Source organism: Gymnoscopelus microlampas, assembly GCF_963454915.1.
Source record: "Gymnoscopelus microlampas genome assembly, chromosome: 12".
Taxonomy (NCBI): Eukaryota; Metazoa; Chordata; class Actinopteri; order Myctophiformes; family Myctophidae; genus Gymnoscopelus; species Gymnoscopelus microlampas.
The window spans coordinates 2,066,675-2,090,425 of NC_139949.1; the positions used below are offsets into that span (position 1 = coordinate 2,066,675).

The window sequence follows — 23,751 nt, forward strand, 5'->3', positions numbered from 1 at the left end:
GTTGGTGGCAGCGTGTGTGGGTAGTGTCCACATGACAGAGATGATATTTGTTGCTCACAAAGCTGTGTTACTTGACCACAGTGGCTTCCTGTCTGTCTGTGTGGTTTTGATATGAAACGGTTCATCCTGCAACCCGGAACATCTACTGATGTTAACACCGCCTTTTAACAGTGTCATCATAAAGTATAACACCGCCTACAAGCTGTCTGATGCATTTCCGTATCGATAGAGAACACAGTATGTTTTACATTTCTTCTATATTTTAGCGGCTAACTTCACCAGTTATCTTTGGACATGGCCGCTAAAACTCCTCAAAAGCTCATCTTAGACGCTCTTAAGGATCTGGGCAGGTCTGACCTGGAGGAATTCTGCAGCGTTTTGCTTGATCTCAGAGAAGAACCACGCATTTATAAATGTGACATCGAGGATAAAAGTAGAATACAGATTACTGATCAGTTAGTTGAAACTTTCACTGAGGACGGAGCCATGGAAGTAACACTGAAGATTATGAAAGAGATCGACTGCAACAATATTACCAAGGATCTGGGTACGTTTTTATCTTAATAGAGGACTTTGTGTAGGCAGTGATGTTTGATTTGTTTGATTATAATTACAAAGATTTTATGTCATATAGACCAGAGGTCCGGGGACCCCCAGGGATCCTTGGGGGGCACCAGGGGGTCCCCAGCTAAATGTGTTAATACAGCATCACAATCATTTATCCACTATATCCAGATTTTATACATTGGCTTTTCAAAAATAGCAGATCTAAAAGCTCGCGCTGTGAGCTATAGTACATCTGCTATTTTAAAACATAAAAAAAAAAAGTCTTTAATGATTAATTATTTTTAAACGCTTCTCTTCTGGATTTCCCTGTAAAGTCCCCCCCCCCATTGTAATTACTTCCAGGTATTATTCATATTTATGCTGTTCTTTATGATTTTATTATTTTATCTACCTTCCAACAGAGCAAGCAGTCAATTTGAAGAACCAACTGGAGTTTGACCTCAAGTCTCTACAGCACACAAGGAACACATACAAAGAGTTTCAACAGACATACAACAAAGTGATTGAACATAACAAGAAGAAGGTGGAGACCACAGAGAAGCAGATCAGAGAAGAGATTGAAAAGCTCCACCAGTTCCTGAGAGAGGAAGAGAAGACCAGACTGGAAACTCTGAGGGAGGAAGAGATGAAGAAGGCACAGACTGTCAACAGAGAGATGAAGAACATTAAGAGGAAGATCTCGTCTGTCTCAGACAACATCTCTGCTGTAGAACAAGAGCTGCAGAAATCCATTCGTCACAGAGTCCAGTGTCCAGTGTCAGAAACAGAACTGGTGTCAGGAGTGATGATAGACGTGTCCAAACACCTGGGAAACCTGACCTACAGAGTCTTGGAGAAGATGAGGGAGAAGGTCAAGTTCACTCCTGTCATTCTGGACCCAAACACAGCAAACCCCTGTCTCTGTCTGTCTGAAGACCTGGCCAGCGTGAGACTTGCAGGCCCAAAGCAGCAGTTTCCTGACAATCGAGAGAGGTTCACTTGGCATTTCAGTGTTCTGGGTTCAGAGGGTTTCAGTTTAGGAAAATACAGCTGGGAGGTGGAAGTGGGAGATCATCCTAGGTGGGTTATAGGTTTGGTTAAAGAGTCTTTTGACAGGAAGGGAAGGATAAATGAAACACCACAACATGGAGTATGGTGTTTAGGTCTGCAGGATGGGAAGTACCGTTATGAGAATGATGGTGAAACCATCTCAGTCCAGAGGAATCCTCAGAGGATCAGGGTCCAGATGGACTATGACGGGGGGGAGGTGTCCTTCTACGACCCTGAAGACACGACTCACATCTACACTCATAAACACACTTTCACTGAGAAACTCTTCCCTTATTTCTGTATTGGAACATCTACCATTCATGATGTCAAAGTCTGTCAAGTGGAGACATCTGTCTCTGTGATGTTACAGTGACGGCAGTAAGTGCGTGAGTGCAGACAGGCAGGACAGACAGACAGACAGACAGACAGAGCGGAGAGACAGACAGACAGAGAGGAGAGACAGATAGGGAGGGGAGACAGACAGACAGGGAGGACGGACAGACAGACAGACAGACAGACAGACAGACAGACAGACAGACAGACAAGGAGGTGAGACAGACAGAGAGACAGACAGGTGAGACAGACAGGGTTTATCACCCTGAAGAGCTTTATTTCTAAACGATGACCTCATCATTCATTATCCTGTTTATCACACGACTACTTCATAAAGACAGCAATACATTAATTAAATTAAATTAAAAAGGCCAACACTGGAACAGGAGCACACACCTACAGTGAGGAGGTGCTGATCACAGGAGATATACACATGTTTATAAGAGAGAAGGTCCTACAGCTCGTAGCCACGATGCAAAACCGTTTATTTTATTTAGAGTTTTCGTCAGGGTTTGACAAAACTCACATTTATATGGTAGAAATCTGTCACATGGTGAAGCCCGACAGCTATGATATTATATGGTATTGTGATATGTCTCTTTACTTTTTTTTATATTCCTTAATTTCTTTATTTAATTTCCATTGATTTTTTACCTTGTATTCAACTATTCATTCCTTGTTTCATTAAATTGCCTGCAATAAAAGCAAAATTATGTGAAATTATAATTCAGACTTTTTAAAATATCAACACATCGATGCATTGATAACTGTTATTTCTAAATGTATTGACACACCTGTGTGATTTTACACCTTTAATGAAATTTAAATGTAACTTGAACTTGAACCTGTGCTTGCTGCTTTCTATTGGTGACTGAATAATTATTTTTAATAATTTATGTGTGTGTGTGTGTGTGTGTGTGTGTGTGTGTGTGTGTGTGTGTGTGTGTGTGTGTGTGTGTGTGTGTGTGTGTGTGTGTGTGTGTGTGTTGGGAGGATAGAGCCTCTGCAGCATATCTGCAAATACTGATAGATCTATATGTAACTGACACAAGGACAGACACATTAGTTGTAGATCTACATTCTGTGTGCAGAATGAGCAGGGATGTGTTTTACAAAAAGGGCCCGTGTGCTGGCGGCCCCTGCTGGCAGAAAAGGGAACATGCATGAGGAATAGCTGAAAAAAACAGACATAATAATAAATATAGCTGCAAGCAGCGATAATACAGGGCCAGACATGGCAGAGATGGAAACTGGAGAGAGAGAGAGAGAGAGAGAGAGAGAGAGAGAGAGAGAGAGAGAGAGAGAGAGAGAGATGGAAACTGGAGAGAGAGAGAGAGAGAGAGAGAGAGAGAGAGAGAGAGAGAGATAGAAACAGAATAGATGAGAGAGAGAGAGAGAGAGAGAGAGAGAGAGAGCGCGCTATGGAAACGGAATAGATTGAAGAGAGACATGGAAACGGAATAGATTGATGAGAGAGAGAGATGAAAACAGAATGGATTGATTGGACATCTAAACCTATTGCCATTAACAGGAATCAAACTCTCAACCTTCGGACTAATAGGCTGCAACACTACCTATAGTGCTATAGTTTTGTCCAGGCTGATGTTGTCTGTTGAAGATCATAAACTCTTGCCTTCTGTCATGAACCAAGCCAACACTAAGATCACTCGTTCACAAACCATTTACCAATAGAGAAATTGTATGTCTCCTCGCAATCGAAAACAGTGAAAGCAGCCGATCTACAAGGTCAGAAACACGTTGCTATCTGAAAGGTTTTGAGATTGTAGATCGGCTATTTTCAGAATGAAGTATGTCATACGTTGAAAAACGTACTCTCAAATATGCATTTCAGGTTATCTTTACCATTTGCACATGTATTCATTGATACAGTCATGTTGTTTGCAATTCAACTTAAATGAAGTCTGCAAGTGAGGCTTGAACTGACGACCTTGAGATAGTGAGGCACTCATTTAAGGGAGACGCCATTGGACCAACAGACAAGGAACTGTGAAAAAGGAGATCACACAGATGATACAGTTTCACGCAAATAGCTGAAAAATCCTGGGTTTAAGTGTTTTTCAAACTGCTCAAAATTGCGGACAATCTAAGGGTGGAGCTTACTGGTCAAAGCGATAGATGTGTTCCTCATGAGTCAAGGCACAAGTGTAAGCAAGTTTCACGACTTTCGGCCAAACGAGACATGACTTTTGCCTGTTTAAAGTTTGCATTTTCAAAAAATTGCTATAGCGCCTTTGGCCAATTGGAGTGAGATTGGTTTCAGTGATATTTGGAATGACTCTCTACATTACTGCAACGTTTCAAAGAAATGGGAGTCTTGCATGTATGTGTTAGGGGCAGATGAATAATTTTCATAAAACTGCAATAGTTAAAATCTATGGAATCCTGGGATTTTGGAGCAATCTGCACGAAACGTTTAACACTTGAACTTTGGACCTCTGCCGACATAATGATGGGAGCGGATTTTCCATAAGTGAAAAAATGCAGAAATTAGGAGCCAATGGCTGTTTTTCATATAATTCAAAATGGTGGGCGATCTAAAGGTCAGAGGTCAAAAGTCAGACCACAAAAGTTGTCGGGCATGAAGAGACGCATGTGTGTATTGAAGTTTCATGGTTGTAGGTCAAACAGGGCATGAGTTGTACCTGTTCAAAGTTGGCACTTTCAATTGAGTGCTATAGCGCCACCCTTTGACGAATGAGTGTGAGAATTATTTCTTGGTAGTTTTTCATGAGCATCTACCATATGGCCGAGTTTCGTAAAAAGCGTATGCACGGTTAAGCCAGAACTGGCAAAAACAAGTATTTTTCAAACTGCTCAACATTGCGGAAAATCTAAGGCCGGAGCTTAATGGTCAAATCGATACGTGTGTTCCTCATGAGTCAAGGCACATGTGTAAGCAAGTTTCACGACTTTCGGCCAAACGAGGCATGACTTATGCCTGTTTAAAGTCTGCATTTTCAAAAAATTGCTATAGCGCCCCACTTTGGCCAATTGGAGTAAGATTGGTTTCAGTGATATTTGGAAGGAATGACCCTGTACATTTCTGCAAAGTTTCAAAGAAATGTGAGTCTGCATGTATGTTTTAGGCGCAGATGAATAATTTTCATAAAACTGCAATAGTTAAAATCTATGGAATCCTAGGATTTTGGAGCAATCTGCACGAAACGTTTAACACTTGAACTTTGGACCTCTGCCGACATAATGATGGGAGCGGATTTTCCATAAGTGAAAAAATGCAGAAGTTAGGAGCCAATGACTGTTTTTCATATAATTCAAAATGGTGGGAGATCTAAAGGTCAGAGGTCAAAAGTCAGAGGGTGAAAGTTGTTCAGCATGAGGAGACGCATATGTGTATCCAAGTTTCATGGCTGTAGGTCAAACAGGGCATGAGTTGTACCTGTTCAAAGTTGGCATTTTCAATTGAGTGCTATAGCGCCACCTTTGGACGAAAGATTGTGAGAATTATTTTTTGATCGTTTTTCATGACCATCTACCATATGGCCGAGTTTCGTAAAAAGCGACTGCACGGTTCAGCCAGAACTGCGAAAAGTGGCAGAAGAAGAAGAAGAAGAAGAAGTGACAGAATACTGCCAATATCAAAACAGGTACAGAGCTGAGAGCTCTGTCCCTGTAATAACTTTATTTATATAGCGCCTTTCAAAAACAAGTTACAAAGTGCTTTACAATAACAACAGTTCAATTTTACAGATGTACAAATTCGACATTAAATTGCATAAATAGTACAACAGTTCATACTCTAAGAAAAGGCTGTGCAATAGAGGTGAGTTTTTAGAAGAGATTTAAAAGAGGACACTGAGTTTGCCTGTCTAAGGTTCCCAGGCAATGCGTTCCACAGCTGAGGGGCCCGAACAGCAAAAGCCCGGTCGCCCTTTGTGACAAGTCGAGACTTTGGTACAGTCAACAAGGCCCTGCTGGATGAAGATAGAAGATCACATATATACACAGGAGCCTGACCATTTAGGGCCTTAAAAACAAGCAGTAAAATCTTAAAATCAATTCTAAAACTCACCGGTAACCAATGAAGGGCCGCAAGGACTGGTGTAATGTGGTCACCTCTCGTTGTGCGGGTCAGGAGCCTAGCAGCTGAATTTTGTATCAGTTGCAATCTATGAATGTTTTTCTTACTGATCCCTGAATAAAGTGCGTTGCAATAATCAAGTCTGGAGGAAATAAAAGCGTGAATGACCTTTTAGTTGTAGATCTACATTCTGTGTGCAGAATGAGCAGGGATGTGTTTTACAGTAAGAGCCTGTGTGCTGGCGGCCCCTGTTGGCAGAAAAGGGAACATGCATGAGTAATAGCTGGAAAAGCTGACATGACAAAGTTTGATGAACCACTGACAGTGGTGTCCTTGTGTGTTGAGAGCTTGTAGATCTGTTATTTTGTTTTCAAATGGACAGACTATTAAATAGGGCTTAATTGGTTAATGTATGTTTTGCAATGATAATCTAAATCTACAAAGTAACTTGTAACTAAAGTTTTTAAATAATTGTCTCTGAGTAAAAAGTTATATTTTACCTCTAAGTCTTAAGGTCCTTACACACCGGGGCGATTTTTTGTGCGAATAATGCGTTTTTTTTTTAAAACCTTATAAAGTCAATGGCTCCGTACATGGAGCGAAAAAGCAAAAAAGCGAAGCGAAAAAGCGTCTTTTAATTATTCGGAACAAGTCCGAATTTTGCGTATATTCGCCGGTATGTAAGGACCTTTAGAGGTCAAATATAACTTTTTACTCAGATACAACTAAGATGTAGGGAAGTATTACTGAAAATAGAATCCTTTAGGATTTTAACGATTCCTTAATGATTCCCTCTTAACGATTCCCTTTAAACATTCCTATATTGTAAAAAATAATATTTTCAAATATTTTGATAAACACAAATGCAATCATACATACATTATATTGTGGCGGTTCTCAAAGTGAGGTCCAGGGACCCTCTGTGTTACTTGAGGGGGTTCCAAATGGACCCTTACAGGTGTGTAACTCTGAGAGTGTACAAATACAAAGTGAGGTCAGTGAGCAGTGGTGATAAGAAGTGAGGTGGTCACCTCAACACATCTAGATGTTTTTACTCTCCACCCAACCCTGTGAACCAGAGGGAGGCGGGGTCAACCCTCAAAGGTGTGTGATGAAATTGTTGAATTGATAGGCGCTATTTTCTATGATTATGAATTTAATACCAAGGACCCCAATGGAAACAAGACAGTAAGGACTTTTGTTTTTATCCTTTTAGACAAAGTGTTTGGCTGTTTGTGCTGTTTACATTTCTGTCTAATACAAAATATTCAGTGGAACTTTAGGTGGATGTGTAGCTGCCTTTACAGGTGCATGTGCTTAGATCGCACGCACGCACGCTCGCACACGTGCACACGCTAATCTACAAGCTCACATCATATCGCATCACGGTGTGTTTTGAGCTTGTAGATTGGACATTTTCACAATTACAAATAAATGTTAAAGCGATTTTTTTATTTTACCCTCAAAATCTATTATTTTCGTTCAATATATTATTGATTTTTGTATAATAAATTAGTTTGATTAACTTATTTTGAATCCCAGATTGATTCCCCTTTGGCTTGACTGACATGTAGTGTGAAGACTCCAGTATCCTTATGTCACCAGTCAGTGTAAGTCAGAGGTTGTCATGTCAGTAAGACTGTATAGCAGAGGAAGAACACAGAGGCCAACCAGGTGCTCACAGGAGATACAAAGTCACACAAAGTAAATATAACTCATGTCATTGGCCCACTGGCTGTTCTCTCATCTGAAACGGCCAATCCTTGAGTAGCGACCGGCCCACAGAGCAGAGAGACATCACATTGGCCCACTGGCTTGTCTATCATCTGAATACCAGCCTACTACTCCTAGTGGCCCAATCACAGGCTAGAGTGGCGTGGCCCAGGAGTTTCACCCAATCATATTACAGCTGATCTACAAGCTCATAACGCGTCGCTGACTGTCACACCCTGTCTAGGGTGAGGGTAGTATGTAACCCTTAGTACCACTAGACATATTCAAAGGATGGCAAGGCATGCAGTTGGACAGGTTTTAAACATGGTTTATTTTCCCCCAAGTGTCAATACAAGAAAAATGGCAAAACAAAGGAGACCAGTCGTCTGTAATAGAAAATAAAGAAATATTCAAAAACATAACCTTCAAATAATCCAAATGTAAACCAATGTAAATTCAAGTATTATAATAAAAATACAATAAATTATATAATTAATTATATAATAATTATATATAATAGCAAATAAACAATAAATAAATTCACAAAATAACAGACCTCTTTAGCGACTCCAAGCTGAACACCCCTCCTAGCAGACTGACAGAGCGTGAGCAGCTCACCCCTATATAGCCCCATGGCCCCTCCCACCAGAATGAACCAAATATTCAGGGTGATTTTTTAGACTGTCACTTCTCTGTTCATGCTATATACAGACATGAAACACATAATGCATATTCAATTTAAACGTGTAGATCTCTGTTTTTTCCAAACTGGTAGATCTACGCTTTTGCCTTCAATGCAATGTTCAGTGTCCTGCTATGACACAGACAACACCCTCCTCGACCCAAGGCCAAATGGTTTGGTCCAATTTGGTCCCAATGAGTGGTTGCACGTGTCTCCTGACAAACCTATAAATTAACTTGAACCCCACCCTGACTCTTTTAGGATCCAAGAGCCACGGCGAGAGAGAGAATGATTTGTTTGTGTTTGAATAAAGAACCTTAAAGGGTCTACACGATGAATTTTAACTTTTTCTTAATTTTTGTGTGTTTTTGGTCTCCCCCACCTCTCTTCTGTTCCAAAAAATACCCGACTTCGAACATGCAGGCTTTCATAGGCTATCTGTGTTTTTTATGTAAATTGGTCTGAAAACAGTCCGTCAGATTTGTTCCCCCTGCCTACGTCACGTCAGGGAACAATTCCTCCCGTTTTTCAGTTCCAACCAAAAAAAAAAGAAGAAAAAAATCTTAAAGAATAAAAAATAAAATCTTATTTTTTTCATTTTTCTTTTTTTTTTTACTTTTTCCACACAGAACCAGGAGATAACATGCATACAAACTGGCTCAATAGCGCCCCGTGCCAAACAGGACAATGTGGTATTGCAGGTGAAAGTGCTTTATAAGCAGGGGTGCACATAACTTTTTAGGTCTGGTACGCAGAAGAGCACCTGGACATGTGACTTGGTGCGCATGCCGCCCGTCCCGTTTTGTCAACGGGGGGGGGGTTCAGCCCGGACAGTTTTGTCAACGGGGGGGGTTCAGCACCCAAGGTTGGTGCCCTGTGCTGCTGCGCTGATTTTATCCGCCAGATTGGGACGTTCACGGCATATTTTGCACCATTACGGTGCGGAATCATCGGTGACGAGTGCCTCTAACAGCCGCTGCTGGCTGCGTGCACGCAGCGAGGCGATGCGAGGCGACGCGAGTCATATCTCTACCCCTGTGCCTAATGGCTGTACATGGGGCCGACGGGTGCTTTAGAGTGATTGTGTGAGTGTGGCTTCAGGAAGTAAATTCCTAGCCTCGATCTCCAGGCTTTTATTTTTTAGTTTTGCTAAAAAATAAAAGCTTGGAAATTCCTGTCCCAGCTGTTGGTGCGCAAAAGCGCCTCGTGTCGCCTGATGTGGTGCGCATTTTTTATTTTGGGTGCGCATGCGCACCTGCGCACCAGTTATGTGCACCCCTGTTTATAAGCCAGAGAGAAGTTAGTTGGAATGAGTATATCTGAGGCTTGATTTAGGCTCAAACCTTTTGAAAAACGTTTGAGGGACATAAACAATATGATATTAAATATTATTATTATTTTTTTAATTCATGGTGTAGACCCTTTAAACTGCTTTAGGTGGTTTCTGTTTGTCCATACAACCCTACAATTGTGCACAATTGATAGGCCATGTGTCAAACAGTGACAGTGTGTGGTCACACTGTCACACTGACTCAACGTGTTATGCGCTTGCAGATCTTCTGTGTTCCGCACACGACACGACGAGAGTCTTTGAGCAGAGAGAGAGAGAGAGAGAGAGAGAGAGAGAAAAGACGGGGACTGCCCATAAGTCCGACATCCAATTACTCCGACTATGTGGCTTTCGCGTGTGGTTAGGGATAGGTATAGGGTTAGTAACAGTCGGAATAATGCGCCGTCGGCATATTGACACGGACCCGGAAAAAAAAACGGGGTGGCACACTTGTAGAGAGGACAGTTTACCATGTGAAGGAAGGTGGTGATGTGATTAGCAAGCACAACAGAAAGTCTGTATGCTTTAATGCGCAAAATAGCGACACATGATCGCATTAAGTTGTGAATGTAGGCTGCCAATCAAAGTAAAAATTGCTTTCTATCACAAAAGAGTTGTTGCTTAGCTATCTGAAGAACGTTAAACTGCAAACTATGTTGTTTGGTGTGTTGCAACAATGTCTAGTTATCTAAAGTATGGCAATAATAATAATCGTATACTATCCTGTCCTATTTTATACTTTAGTCATATGATTATGTCATGCAAAAATAACAATCTACAAGCCACAAAGTGTAATTTCAATTGTTGTGTCCTTGTAGATCTTCTATTATAGCAACTAGACCATACCCGCTGAAGTGTGCAGGCGAAAGTAGTTGCAAACGTGGGGTTATTGCGCCTCCTGTCGCGCGTCCCGTCCCAGGAAACATCGGCCGTCCTTCTCTTCATTGCGCAGAGACGCGCACCTCTCTCCATTCAGAAATGTAATAGAAGAAGAACCGTCGTCCTAAAACACCCTGCCCCGGGTCTACACTGGCGGCCTGGGTCCGCGAAAATGTGTTTTGGGACGAGCGTTCCGTTTTCCACCCGGAATGGCTCGGTAATTCTCAATAGACTTATCAGCCGTTGCGCGAACCCCCCCCCCCCCCTGTAACAGAGTGGGTGTGTGGATTCGACGCATGCGCAGTTTGATCTCCCATTGTATTTTAAAACGCTAATAAACAGCTGAGATTTGATGAAATTGAGAAACGGGCTTTGCAGTTGCGTTCAGATCGTAATGGTGAATGGCTGTGTGCAAATTCAGATTAATTGCTCCAGCCAGTGAGGAGAAACGGGCACGCAGTTTTGCGACGGCACGACAGCCACAGAGGTTTTTGAAATTATAGTAGGATGAATGAACATTTCTGCCAATATTGACATCCCCAAAACCGGGACACCCGGTTTTCGGGATTTCTTTTTTTTTTTGGCAAAGGCAAAGGTCTGTTTATTTAAGTCGGTCAATCGAGCCGAGCTCATCAAACGGATCCCCTCCCAACCAACCAACTTAGTAAAACTGGGGTGCAGAGCAGTGGCGCAAATCTGGGTTGAGGCTAGAAGGGGTGCGAAAATTTTGAGTTTTTTCATTTTCCTCTAATCTAGCTAAATTGACACTGTGTTATCATGTTAATTCTTATGTAAACCCTTATTAAGACAAATATTTGACAAATATTTATGATTTTAATATCATTATTATTTATAATTATAATTTAAATGACCCCACAAAAAGACCACCCCAAAAATTGACACACGCGCAGATGTGCACGCGCAGGTGTGCCCTTTTCTAAACTTTGAGCACCTGCCCCTTCAGTGCCCTCTGCACGGCCCTGCCCCTGACCAAGAAAAGTGGCTTTTGTTTTCGACTGTTGGAAAAGCCATATGAAATGTAGCCTATATTTATTTGGTGGATCAAAAATCACTAGGGAACGTTAAGCGCAAGGGATGATCCGTTGATCATTTCATTTATTGCGAACGCGGAAGGAGGCCCCGCCCAAGTGGAGCCTACTATGTAACTCGGCTCGGCTTGTGTCTCTGTCTGTGTGCAGTTTGTGTGCAGCCGCGCCCCCATGTGACTCACGCTCTCATTGGCTCGCGCCCCCATGTGACTCAAAACTCCGTGACTGAAATATAGCAGCTGCACTACCTGTGTGCAGCCGCCAGAGTGCGCCAGAGTTCACTACTACAGTGTGGCTGAAAAATAGAACTGCGTTCGCTTCCAGCGTTCGCGCGTCTTACTTGTAACGTATAAGCAGCCTATTAGCCTACTTTTTTGGCTACTTTTTGTTTTTGCAAGTTGTGGGCCGTTGATTTATATATTTTTCTCAGGGCGGGTTGGGTTGGATTGGGCTTCAGTAGCCGGGCGGGCGGGGCGGGCAAAAAAAAAGAAACCTGACCCCTGAATCACTATAGGGTGTCATGCCGCTTTAATTCCAAAATCTGAGTACTTCTCCCACCACATATCTGATGAAAATGTGGAAATGATTGACAAAAAAGGTATAACGAATGCACACAACACGCACGCACACTAACACACACACACGCACACACCCACGCACACACCCACACCCCGCCCCCACGCACGCACGCACGCACGCACGCACGCACGCACGCACGCACGCACGCACGCACGCACGCACACACACACACACACACACACACACACACACACACACACACACACACACACACAGTTTGTGAGAACAATAGAGAGAGATAAGAGAGCGAAGGAGGGAGAGCAGCTGATAAGCACAATAACAGTAAGAGTATTTAATCAGCGAACCCCCTGTATATAATATACTAGAGTTTCGGGGGGCTACGCCCCCCTCAACCCCAGCCGCGCACGGGGCCCAGCGTGGGCGCGTGTATATTGGGGTACCCAAATCGCCGGAGTAAAACTGTGGAAAAGAAAAAAAGAAAAAAAAAAAGATTATAAGAAATTATATTTATTATGTTGCAGGGGGTCCACAGGGGGTGGACCCCCTGCTGGTCCACGGACATCCTGTGGAGTGTTGGGACGCGCGGGTACCCCCCTGGAACATTGCGGACCCCTTCGGTGTTTTTTGTTTTTTTTTCACGAAGGTGGTTGCTTGTTTCTGGCGCTTGTTTTTAGAGAACCTGCATACCAACCTGGCAACCCTCATGTTTACCCTTAGCACATGGAGTAACGGTGCGCGCTGTAGTTGTTTTCCACGCTCGCGCTAATGAAACACTAAACGGAGAAGCTTATGATTGTGAGGTTGAGCGTGAATGTATTAGTATTGTAGTCACCTGAATTGAGCGTGGAAGCAGAAGACACGGTGAAGGGGAGGTGAAGGAGCCGCTTGTGTTGTTGTTTTTCTGGCGACGGAGAGAGCTGCGGAGTTTCAATGGCGGCCGTTCGTGTTGTTTCGGCGAAACCCGTCGCCGTTCGGTGTCGGTGGTGCGCACGCTAAACGGTAAGAAAGTGATTCACCTTCCGTTTTGTCCGAAATGTGGTGAGTGTAATAAATTATGTAGCGACGTGGAAACTGTGGAGTGAGCAATGATAGGTGCCCTACGCCACCCGTAAATTGTGAAAGTCGGCCGTGGCTACTGTTTTCGCGACATGATCTGTGTCGCCGTTGTGTTTACTCGATTACAGAGCTGTGGCTATAGCGTCAGCGGCGCGCGGAAGTAACTTGTCGTTTATATAATTAGATGACATTATTATCCTCCTACCATAATTGGCGGCCAAACTCATGGAGGCTACACAAGTCTATGGAGGCAGTCTCCAAGCACACACATGGCCCAACTAACTCCACATTTTCCCCCAAGATTCCTCAATATTCTGCCTGTAACACCAGCTGCTTCCCATACTGTTACTGTACTTGCACAATGTACAATTAATATGAAACGCATTATGCCCCAATACTTATTCAAATCACTTCGCCAGCTCGCAATTTACTTCCTGATGGTTCTTTTAACAGCCAATCATCATCATCTGCGACCAAAACTGAGCACCTTCGTTGAGCGGGAGAGGGAGAGAGAGAGAGAGAGAGAGAGAGAGAGAGCGAGCGAGAGAGAGAGGGGGAGAGAGAGAGAGAGAGAGAGAGAGAGAGAGAGAGAGAGACAAGGAGAGATGTGTGTGCGTGCGCGTGTGTGTGGGGGGGAGAGAGACAAACGGACAGAGGGAGAGAGAAAGAGAGGGGGAGAGGGAGGAGGAGCTGTTGCCTTGCACACACACACACACACACACACACACACACACACACACACACACACACACACACACACACACACACACACACACACATTATGTCCATCACTGTGTTGCCGTTAGTTGGGTTACATGACTATTAGCCAAGCGCTGCTGCCTATAATGAGCCGGTATCTTGTAGCTAAGCTAACGAACGGGTAGCGTTAGCATGCGGCTAATGCTAACGCTGTTGATGTTACACATCTTACCAACAACCTGTATGAACGTTAGTCTGGTAAATGTCATCAACGCTACCTAATTAGCCCGTTGAAGAGTTTCATTTTAGTGCAGAGGTCTTCAACAGGGGGTCCGCAAAGGTACTGCAGGGGGTCCGCAAAATTGTTTGATTAAAAAAATATTTATTTTTAAAAACTTTAAAAACTGTTTTTTTCAAAAATGTCAATTTGTCTTTAAACATAACATGACATATTTTAATAGCTTAGTATTGAATGCACAATAACATGGTAGGTTTATACATATTTTGTACAGAAAGGTTCTTTTACACACCTACTGGGACAACCTGTGCTTAGGAACGCACGGCCCTTAGGTGGGCCCCACCTAGGCAATTCTATGTGGGGCCGAGGTGGTTCTTAACTGGGATGCCCATGTGGCCTATAAGTGGGTTCTACCTGGGCCCTAGGTGTATTCCAACCAACCAGAGTGCAGTGGCCATCACTCCAAATGTTGTGACGTCAGGGCTCTCAATACTGCACATTGGGGGAGGAGGAGGGGTGCAGGGCGGGCGCACAGATCACTGAACCAATGGTAGCCCACGGATGTTTTCTCTGGAGATTTAAAATCCGCCCCTCTATGCCACATATCAGACGCGCTACAGGGTCTTTACTCACCGAGCCATGGCCCCACTGGCTACGCCAGGGATATGCGCTGCCAAGTGGGCGAGGGCAACAGAGCTGAGGCCGTGCGCAGCGCGGCCGAAGTTCTAGTTATATATAATTATGTGTAACTCTTCTTACAGTGTTTTTATTGTTGTCACCATCCAGGAGGATTTAAGTACTAGTCAGGTTCACTATGTGTTCTTGTTCAAAATTTGTGGAGATTAGCAAAACAATACTTTATTTTTATCTTCAGAACATGGGTAATCCAAAAATCTATGTTTGCATTTGCACAGACACCTGCATGTCCGCCATATTGGACGTTCAAAATGGCCACCATAAAATACATCATTTGTGATATCTTGGCTTCTAAACAACATAGAAAGTTAATTAAATATGCTAATCCAATGTTTTCTGGGTCAAGGAATCCAATAGAGACCTAAAGGATTGTGCACAGGAACTTGCAGTAGCGCCACCTAGGGGATGGCCAGGGAAATTCAGGTTTACTATGTTAAAAAATATATTTTCGTTATAAAGTTTAGATTAGCAAAAATATACACTTTTGGAATCTTCAGAGCATGAGGAATCCAAAAATCCTTGTTTGCATTTGCACAGATACCTGCATGGCCCACCATATTGTTCAATATGGACAACATAAAATATATAGCCTAATTTGTGCTATCTTGGATTCTAGACAACCAACCTTAGTTAATATGTTTCCAGGTCAAGGAGTCCAATAAAGACCTCAATGTAGTTATTATATACAAGCAAGAAAACAAATGTAAATGGAAAATAGTCTTTATATTTGTGTAATATCAACACATCATTGACTTTATTACACCACAGGTTTACAAATGTAAAGAAATGGGTGGAAAAACTCCATTGTTTCTGTTGTTTTCAAAGAGAAGAAAAGAAAAGAAGAGGGCGGGGAGAGCAAGGAGAACAATCTATCAGTAATAGAAAACATGTCAAGGATATACAAATGGCATAAACCAACAGATACAGTATGTACATGAGGTTAGACATAAGGTGCAAGGTGATGACACTTTGGTAGGTCTACATTAGCAGCAGGTATGTACATGAGATTACACATTAACTTGCAAAAACAGTATTGACAAGTTATAAGATTGAACTATATACAATATCATCTATCATTCTTTTACAGCTCTTCATCACTGTTAGGAGGCTCATTTTCAGCATTACAGTCTGCGTCGTTTTCGCAGTCACTTCCAAACAAAGTTCTGTGCAAGCCAAGTTGTGTCTCCTGTATGAACATCTCTGGGTTGTACAATGGGTTTTGCACTGGCATCTGACCAACTCTACAATGGCCTGTGGTGCAGGAGGAACCTTTGTGGTAGTAGGTAGTATCTGACCTAGTATGTTTGAGTGGGTCAAAAAGACTCTGCCACGTCACAGTGGCTTGGCACCACACCCTACTTTGATCATGCACCCGTTCAATGTTCTCCTCAAGGGCACCAACGGTAGGAGGCAACTTGCTGCTTTATGCCAGATGTTTGCAAAACAGATACCACCTTAGGTCAGGAATGCTTGATATGTGGATGCCCCTTGGGCAGTACATCATACAAAGTTGGCCAATGCATCATTCTCCTCCTGTGTTACGTCGCCTTCCTCTGTTAGTTTCTGTTAGTGGTCAGATGTCAGTGCAAAACCCATTGGACAACCCAGAGAAGTTCATGCAGGGGACACAACTTGGCTTGCACAGAACTTTGTTTGTGTGGAAGTGACTGTGAAAACGACACGGACTGTCTGTAATGCTGAAAATGACACCCCAGACAGTGATGACGAGCTTTAAAAGAATATTCCTGAATGATAGATCTAGTAGATATTGTATGTATATAGTTCATACTGTTTTTGCACCTTAATGTCTAATACCTGCTGCTAATGTAGACCTACCAAAGTGTCACCACCTTGCACCTTTTTTTTCTAATTTTTATCGCTCGATTCTGTAAGCCTTTTTTCACCCGGTGCCAATTAGCTAAGTGATCCTGGGCAAAACACTCCCCCCACCAGCCTAGGGAGGCCAAGGCCGAGCTCATGCCTCCTTCAATGCATGAGAGCCAACTGACCTTCTTGTCACCTGACAGGGGGGAGTTTCCCTGGTTGGACAGCGTGTGGAAGGAACACGTTATTCCAACCAGTTCCCTTCCCCTCCATCAGGCGCCCCGGCTGACCAGGGGGAGGCAGTATATTGACCAGGATTACTACATGTTTTTGTGAGGGTATTAACTACCCTAGGAGACACGGGAGAACATGCAAACTCCACACAGAGTAGGCCCTTTCGCCTTATGTCTAACCTCATGTACATACTGTATGTTGGTTTATGCCACTTGTATATCCTTGACATGTGTTCTATTACTGTTAGATCTCCTTGCTCTCCCTGACCACCCCTCTTCTTTTCTTTTCTTCTCTTTGAAACAACAGAAACAAAGGGTTTTTCCACCCATTTCTTTACACCTGTAACCCTGTAAAGTCAATGATGTGTTGATACTACACAACTATAAACACTATGTTTTACATTTACATTTGTTTTCTTGCTTTTCTATAATCCTGAGAACTACATTGAGGTCTGTATTGGACTCCTTGACCTGGAAAACATATTTAATTAAGGTTGGTTGTCTAGAATCCAACGTAGCACAAATTAGACTATATATTTTATGTGGTCCATATTGAACATGCAATATGGCGGCCATGCAGGTATATGTGCAAATGCAAACAAGGATTTTTGGATTCCCCATGCTCTGAAGATTCCAAAAGTGTTATAGTTTTGCTAATCAAAAATGTGTAACAAAAGTATATTTTCTAACATAGTCAACCTGCATTTCCATGGCCATCCCCTAGGGGGCGCTGCTGCAAGTCCCTGTGCACTATCCTTTAGGTCTCTATTGGATTCCTTGACCCAGAAAACATAGGATTAGCATATTTAATTAACTGTCTATGTCATCTAGAAGCCAAGGTAGCACAAATTATATATTTTATGGCGGCCATTTTGAACGTCCAATATGGCGGACATGCAGGTGTCTGTGCAAATGCAAACATAGATTTTTGGATTCCCCATGTTCTGAAGATATTTTTTTTTTATAGTTTTGCTAATCTCCACAAATTTTGAACGAAAGTATATTGTTTTACATAGTGAACCTGACTATACATGGATGGCACAGCTTGCTGTATTGTAAGATCATGTGACAATCAAATCCTTGAACATTAAACTTAGCTGATTTTTATGATCCTATAAACCCCTGTTATCTGTTGTGAGCGAAGAATAGCTTCACACAAAACTAAGTTCCTCCCAGAGATACATTTCTGGGAAAAGTAATGACTGAATCGAACTTGCAAAAGAGGAAAGGAAGTATTCTTACCAGTTCCCCTTCTAAACATAGAATGTGTGTGTGTGTGTGTGTGTGTGTGTGTGTGTGTGTGTGTGTGTGTGTGTGTGTGTGTGTGTGTGTGTGTGTGTGTGTGTGTGTGTGTGTGTGTGTGTGTGTGTGTGTGTGTGTGTGTGTGTGTGGTACGTCCTTGTTACATTTGTGTTGATTGTCGGTTTGATGCCGTTACACTATTATTCATGAATAATTGTAGCACAGCTGAATATAATAAACTATTTGATGATTCCAATGTGAACAAACAAATGAGTGAGTGAGTGAGTGAGTGAGTGAGTGCGCGCACGCTCACACGTGCGTGTGTGTACATACTCATATCATACACAAGGTTTATTCTGTGTCCAGCCCTGAGCAAAGTCCATTTGACTGAAAAACGGCTTGACACCTCTGTCAAGCTGTTTGATCACAGTTCATTTCACCAAAGGTTTACTACATTTGGACATGGCTGCTAAAAATCCTAAAAAGCTCATCTTAGACGCTCTTAAGGATCTGGGCAGGTCTGAGCTGGAGGAATTCTGCAGCGTTTTGCTTGATCTCAGAGAAGAACCACGCATTTATAAATGTGACATCGAGGATAAGAGTAGAATACAGATTACTGATCAGTTAGTTGAAACTTTCACTGAGGACGGAGCCATGGAGCACGACCTGGACACGACCGTGGACTTCTACTACACTACACTATACCGCATATTATATTATCTTAAACATTTTTATATTATTCCATTATATACTGCATACACACTATTGCTGTACTATATTATACTATCATATGCTAGTATCTTACACTATTATATTTGCTATTATTGATATTGTTACTGCTTGCACTGTATCTCTTTCTGTCTCTCCTCTGTCTCTCCCTTTCTCTCTCTCTTCTTTCCCCCAACACGGTCGAGGCAGAAGGCCCCCGCCCTAGAGCCTAGGGTCTGCCTGACGTTTCTTCCTGTTGAATTAAGAGGGAGTTTTTCGTTGCCACTGTCGCAAAATTGCTTGCTCAGGGTGGGATGTTGGGTCTCTTCTCTACATGTAAAGTGTCTTGAGACAACTTGTTGTGATTTGACACTTTAATAAAATTGAATTGAATTGAATTGAATTGAACACTGAAGATTATGAAAGAGATCGACTGCAACAATGTTACCAAGGATCTGGGTACGTTTTTAACTTAATAGAGGACTTTGTGTAGACAGTGATGTTTGATTTGTTTGATTATAATTACAAATAATAGAGACAGAGACTTAGACCAGGGTTCTTTAACATTTTTCAGGTCAAAGACCCCTTAGCTGAGAGAGAGAGAGAGAGAGAGAGAGAGAGAGAGAGAGAGAGAGATGAGGCAGGGACCCCCATATTGTATAACATTATGTTGCAGATTAAACTTTTTCATTGGTTTCAGCACTGTCAGCGTTCTGTTGGATTAATGTTGATGTGTATTTTCAGACACGTAACCACTTAAACTGGCAATACTTAGTGTCCCTGACTTTCACTTTGAACTTGGTGTGCTTTTCTTTTCCTCTACACCAAACCTCTTGGTGTTGTGAGCTTTTAGATCTGCTATTTTTGACTAAAGTTCTCCTCAGAATAGGGATGCTAGGGTTCAAGTGGTTAATGAAAAAAAAAAAAAAAAAAAAAAAACGAATTTGCAGCCCCCTTGTAGTAACTCTGAGGACTCCCCAGGTCCCGGACCCCCTTTTGAATACCTCTGATATAGACACTATAGGAGAGTGGTTCTCAAATCGGGGTCAGGGGACCCCCAGGGATCTGGGGGGCTCCATATATATATATATATATATATATATATGTATATGTCACTATTTTTAATATTATGAAAAGAAAGTTAAAAAAAGTTCTTTAAAAATAAAAAATAGTACATCATACGATTACGATAATTACGATTACGATAATACTTTATTGTCAGTTCACACTGAAATTTGTCTTGCGACCCAGCAGCCATGTATGCAACAATAAACAGTACACACATTTGACATGACACAAGAAAAACAAATAAATATAAATAAATAAAATAAATATTCACAAAACGCCCGACTTCACGACATGAAGAACCAGAATACGACCCAAAAAAAGCATGAAAAGCCAATAAGAAACAGTTTCCCCCGCTCGCCTCGCCACACACACACACACACACACACACACACACACACACACACACACACACACACACACACACACACACACACACACACACACACACACACACACACACACACACACACACACACACACACACACACGCACACGCCCCCCTCTCTCTCTCTCTATCGCTCTCTGTCACACACACACACACACACCCCCCGTGATCCCGTGCCGCCACGTTAATATTAGAGCGTCGGGTTTATATCCTTAACCCAGCCAGGTTGTGTAGCCTACATAACTCTCTATGACATAACTCCATAACATAGGACAAGCTACTGTAAGTTTGTAGACCTCACTGTCCATGAAAAGAATGTCGGGGCTCCCGAAAATTATCTCTCAAAAGGGCTGCTGCGCTGAAAATAGCAGATCTACAAGCTCACAACGCTTCGCGATGGGACCTGTTGTGAACCTGTAGATCTGCTATTTTCAAATAGGCAATGCAGCCATGCAGATCTGCAAGCTTAACCGAATGACTGTTAAAGCAGTTAGTTTAAATTAGTTTATAAAATTATATATTTTCACAGCGATTATTTATTAGTGTAGATATACATTTATGAGTGGATTATGTACAGTAGTTGCCTGTCAGACAGTCAGACAATGTTGCTCCGCAGGTCTAGAATGGAATAAACGGGCGCAGCCAACGTCAACAACTGGTCCCGACCAGACGTGAGATTTCAGCGTACGCGTACCTCCCCTCTGCTTCTCTTAGGAAGGAACCGCACACTGGTTCCTTCCTAAGAGAAGCAGAGGGGAGGTTTATTTCTTTCTTATATGCATCATCTTGCCAAACCAGCACCTCCACCCTGGATATGCACGAGAGCTACCTGTGTGTATGTATGTATATATATATATATATATATATATATATATATATATATATATATATATATATATATATATATATATATATATATATAGCTAGATCATCATCATTATCCATCGTCTTCATTATAGGAAATGTAATGAGTGAATTTTTACATTTTTATAATAGAAAACGAGATATATTGAAAGATGAAACCCTAACCCAAAATAATATTTTAAAAAGTGTTTACATGGATATGAATGCATAACAAGTCAGCTATGAGGTGGGAGGAAAAAAAATATATATTTTTTTGAGTATTTTCAGCTGAGTTAAATCACGGATCAAATTTGACCCGCTTTGTCATATTGTAAGTTTCCTTGAACCCAGGTGCAAACACGGAGACAGACAGGTTGGAGTTGCAGTTATAGAATATAGATTTATTCAGATACTGTTTGAGTGGAGCTGAATGCAGCAATGGTGGATCCCAGCAGTGAAGGCAGAGGCAGACGTCCAGGTTCAGATACAGGAGTGGAGCCGAGTGTAGCAGTGGTGGATACAGGGTCACAGCAGAGCAGAGGCAGACTTCCAGGGTTCAGGTGGTCACTACAAGCACAGGAGAGAAAGGTAAGTATTCAGGATACACACTGAGAATATTGCTAGCCCAGGTGGAAAGCGACTGACTAGGTCGAACAGAGACTGATGATCTGGCAGAGAATGAAGCGATGAGCCTGGCTTTATAGACTTCCTGATTGGTCGTCCCCGCCTCCTGTCTTGCACTCCTGTCTCCAATCCTATAATCAGATGAGAGAACTAGAAAGAGGGGGAGAAACTTAGAGTGGGTGTGGCAGTCATGACACGCTTACACCAAAAGTGTATGCAAGTTTCTTGCACAAGAAACAATGCAAGGGTTAAAGCACTCAATGACCACTTATACAATGATAATAATGGATTACAACTATGACTATTAAATATATATTACGATCCTGGCCAAAAGAAAAATAGCAAAGTATTAATCATAAATTAGTTAAGTTTGTTAGTGACCATCAATTATGAAGGATTATGATACTTGACTTTATATGTCATTACACATGAGCCAATGTACAAGCTCACAATGTCCTCCATCGCAATGTGTTGTGGGCTTGTAGATCTGTTATTTTCTTATTATTTTCTTTGTTTCTGTCTTGAAATGTAATTGCTGCAATTGTTGTAATTACTTCCAGGTACTATTCATATGTATGCTGTTCTTTATGATTTTATCTTCCTTCCTACAGAACAAGCAGTCAACCTGAAGAACCAACTGGAGTCTGACCTCAAGTCTCTACAGGACACCAGGAACAAATACAAAGAGTTTCAACAGACTTACAACAAAGTGATTGACCACAACAAGAAGAAGGTGGAGACCACAGAGAAGCAGATCAGAGCAGAGATTGAAAAGCTCCACCAGTTCCTGAGAGTCGAAGAGAAGACCAGACTGAAAGCTCTGAGGGAGGAAGAGAAGAAGAAGGCAAAGACTGTCAACAGGGAGATGGAGAACATTAAGAGGAAGATCTCGGCTCTCTCAGACAACATCTCTGCTGTAGAACAAGAGCTGCATAAATCCATTCGTCACAGAGTCCAGTGTCCAGTGTCAGAACCACAGCTAGTGTCAGGAGTGATGATTGACGTGTCCAAACACCTGGGAAACCTGACCTACAGAGTCTGGGAGAAGATGAAGGAAAAGGTCAAGTTCACTCCCGTCATTCTGGACCCAAACACAGCAAACCCCGGGCTCTGTCTGTCTGAAGACCTGACCAGTGTGAGACGTACAGGCACATGGCAGCATCTACCTAACAACCCAGAGAGGTTCTTTAAGGATTCCAGTGTTCTGGGTTCAGAGGGTTTCAGTTCAGGAAAACACAGCTGGGAGGTGGAAGTGGGAGACCATCCCCACTGGCTTATAGGTTTGGTTAAAGATTATTTTGAAAGGAATGGAGAGATAACTTACACACCAGAATATGGAGTATGGTGTTTATCTCTGGAGGATGGGAAGTACGATTATGGGTGTACCGATAAAACCATCCCATTCCAGAGGAAACCTCAGAGGATCAGAGTCGTGCTGGACTATGACGGGGGGGAGGTGTCCTTCTACGACCCTGAAGACATGAATCACATCTACACTCATAAACACACTTTCACTGAGAAACTCCTCCCTTTATTCTCTATTGGAGAAGCTACCATGGATATCAAAGTCTGTCGTGTAGAAACATCTGTCTCTGTGATGTTACAGTGACAGTAAGGTGTGTGTGTGTGTGCTCGTGTGTGTGTGCTCGTGTGTGTGTGTGTGTGTGTGTGTGTGTGTGTGTGTGTGTGTGTGTGTGTGTGTGTGTGTGTGTGTGTGTGTGTGCTCGTGTGTTCTTTTGATTGTGTGTGTGTGTGTGTGTGTGTGTGTGTGTGTGTGTGTGTGTGTGTGTGTGTGTGTGTGTGTGTGTGTGTGTGTGTGTGTGTGTGTGTGTGTCACAAGCTCTTGTTAATACTTTGGTACATTGGTTCAATATTTAACACGCACGCACGCACGCACGCACACACACACACACACACACACACACACACACACACACACACACACACACACAC

General features: G+C 42.4%; 2 protein-coding genes across 2 annotated transcripts; both read left to right on the top strand.

Annotated features, from left to right (window-relative positions):
• Positions 1-294: 294 nt before the first annotated feature.
• On the top strand, positions 295-9,978 carry LOC311056697 (E3 ubiquitin-protein ligase TRIM35-like; the record flags this gene model as incomplete). The annotated part of the gene is made up of 3 exons (XM_084073504.1): positions 295-547; positions 969-1,965; positions 9,939-9,978. 3 exons carry the CDS (start codon positions 295-297, stop codon positions 9,976-9,978), a joined length of 1,290 nt encoding a protein of 429 aa, XP_083929630.1.
• A 9,319-nt stretch (positions 9,979-19,297) lies between these two features.
• On the top strand, positions 19,298-23,407 carry LOC311056699 (zinc-binding protein A33-like; the record flags this gene model as incomplete). Its single annotated transcript, XM_084073506.1, has 2 exons — positions 19,298-19,337; positions 22,410-23,407. 2 exons carry the CDS (start codon positions 19,298-19,300, stop codon positions 23,405-23,407), a joined length of 1,038 nt encoding a protein of 345 aa, XP_083929632.1.
• Positions 23,408-23,751: the final 344 nt, after the last annotated feature.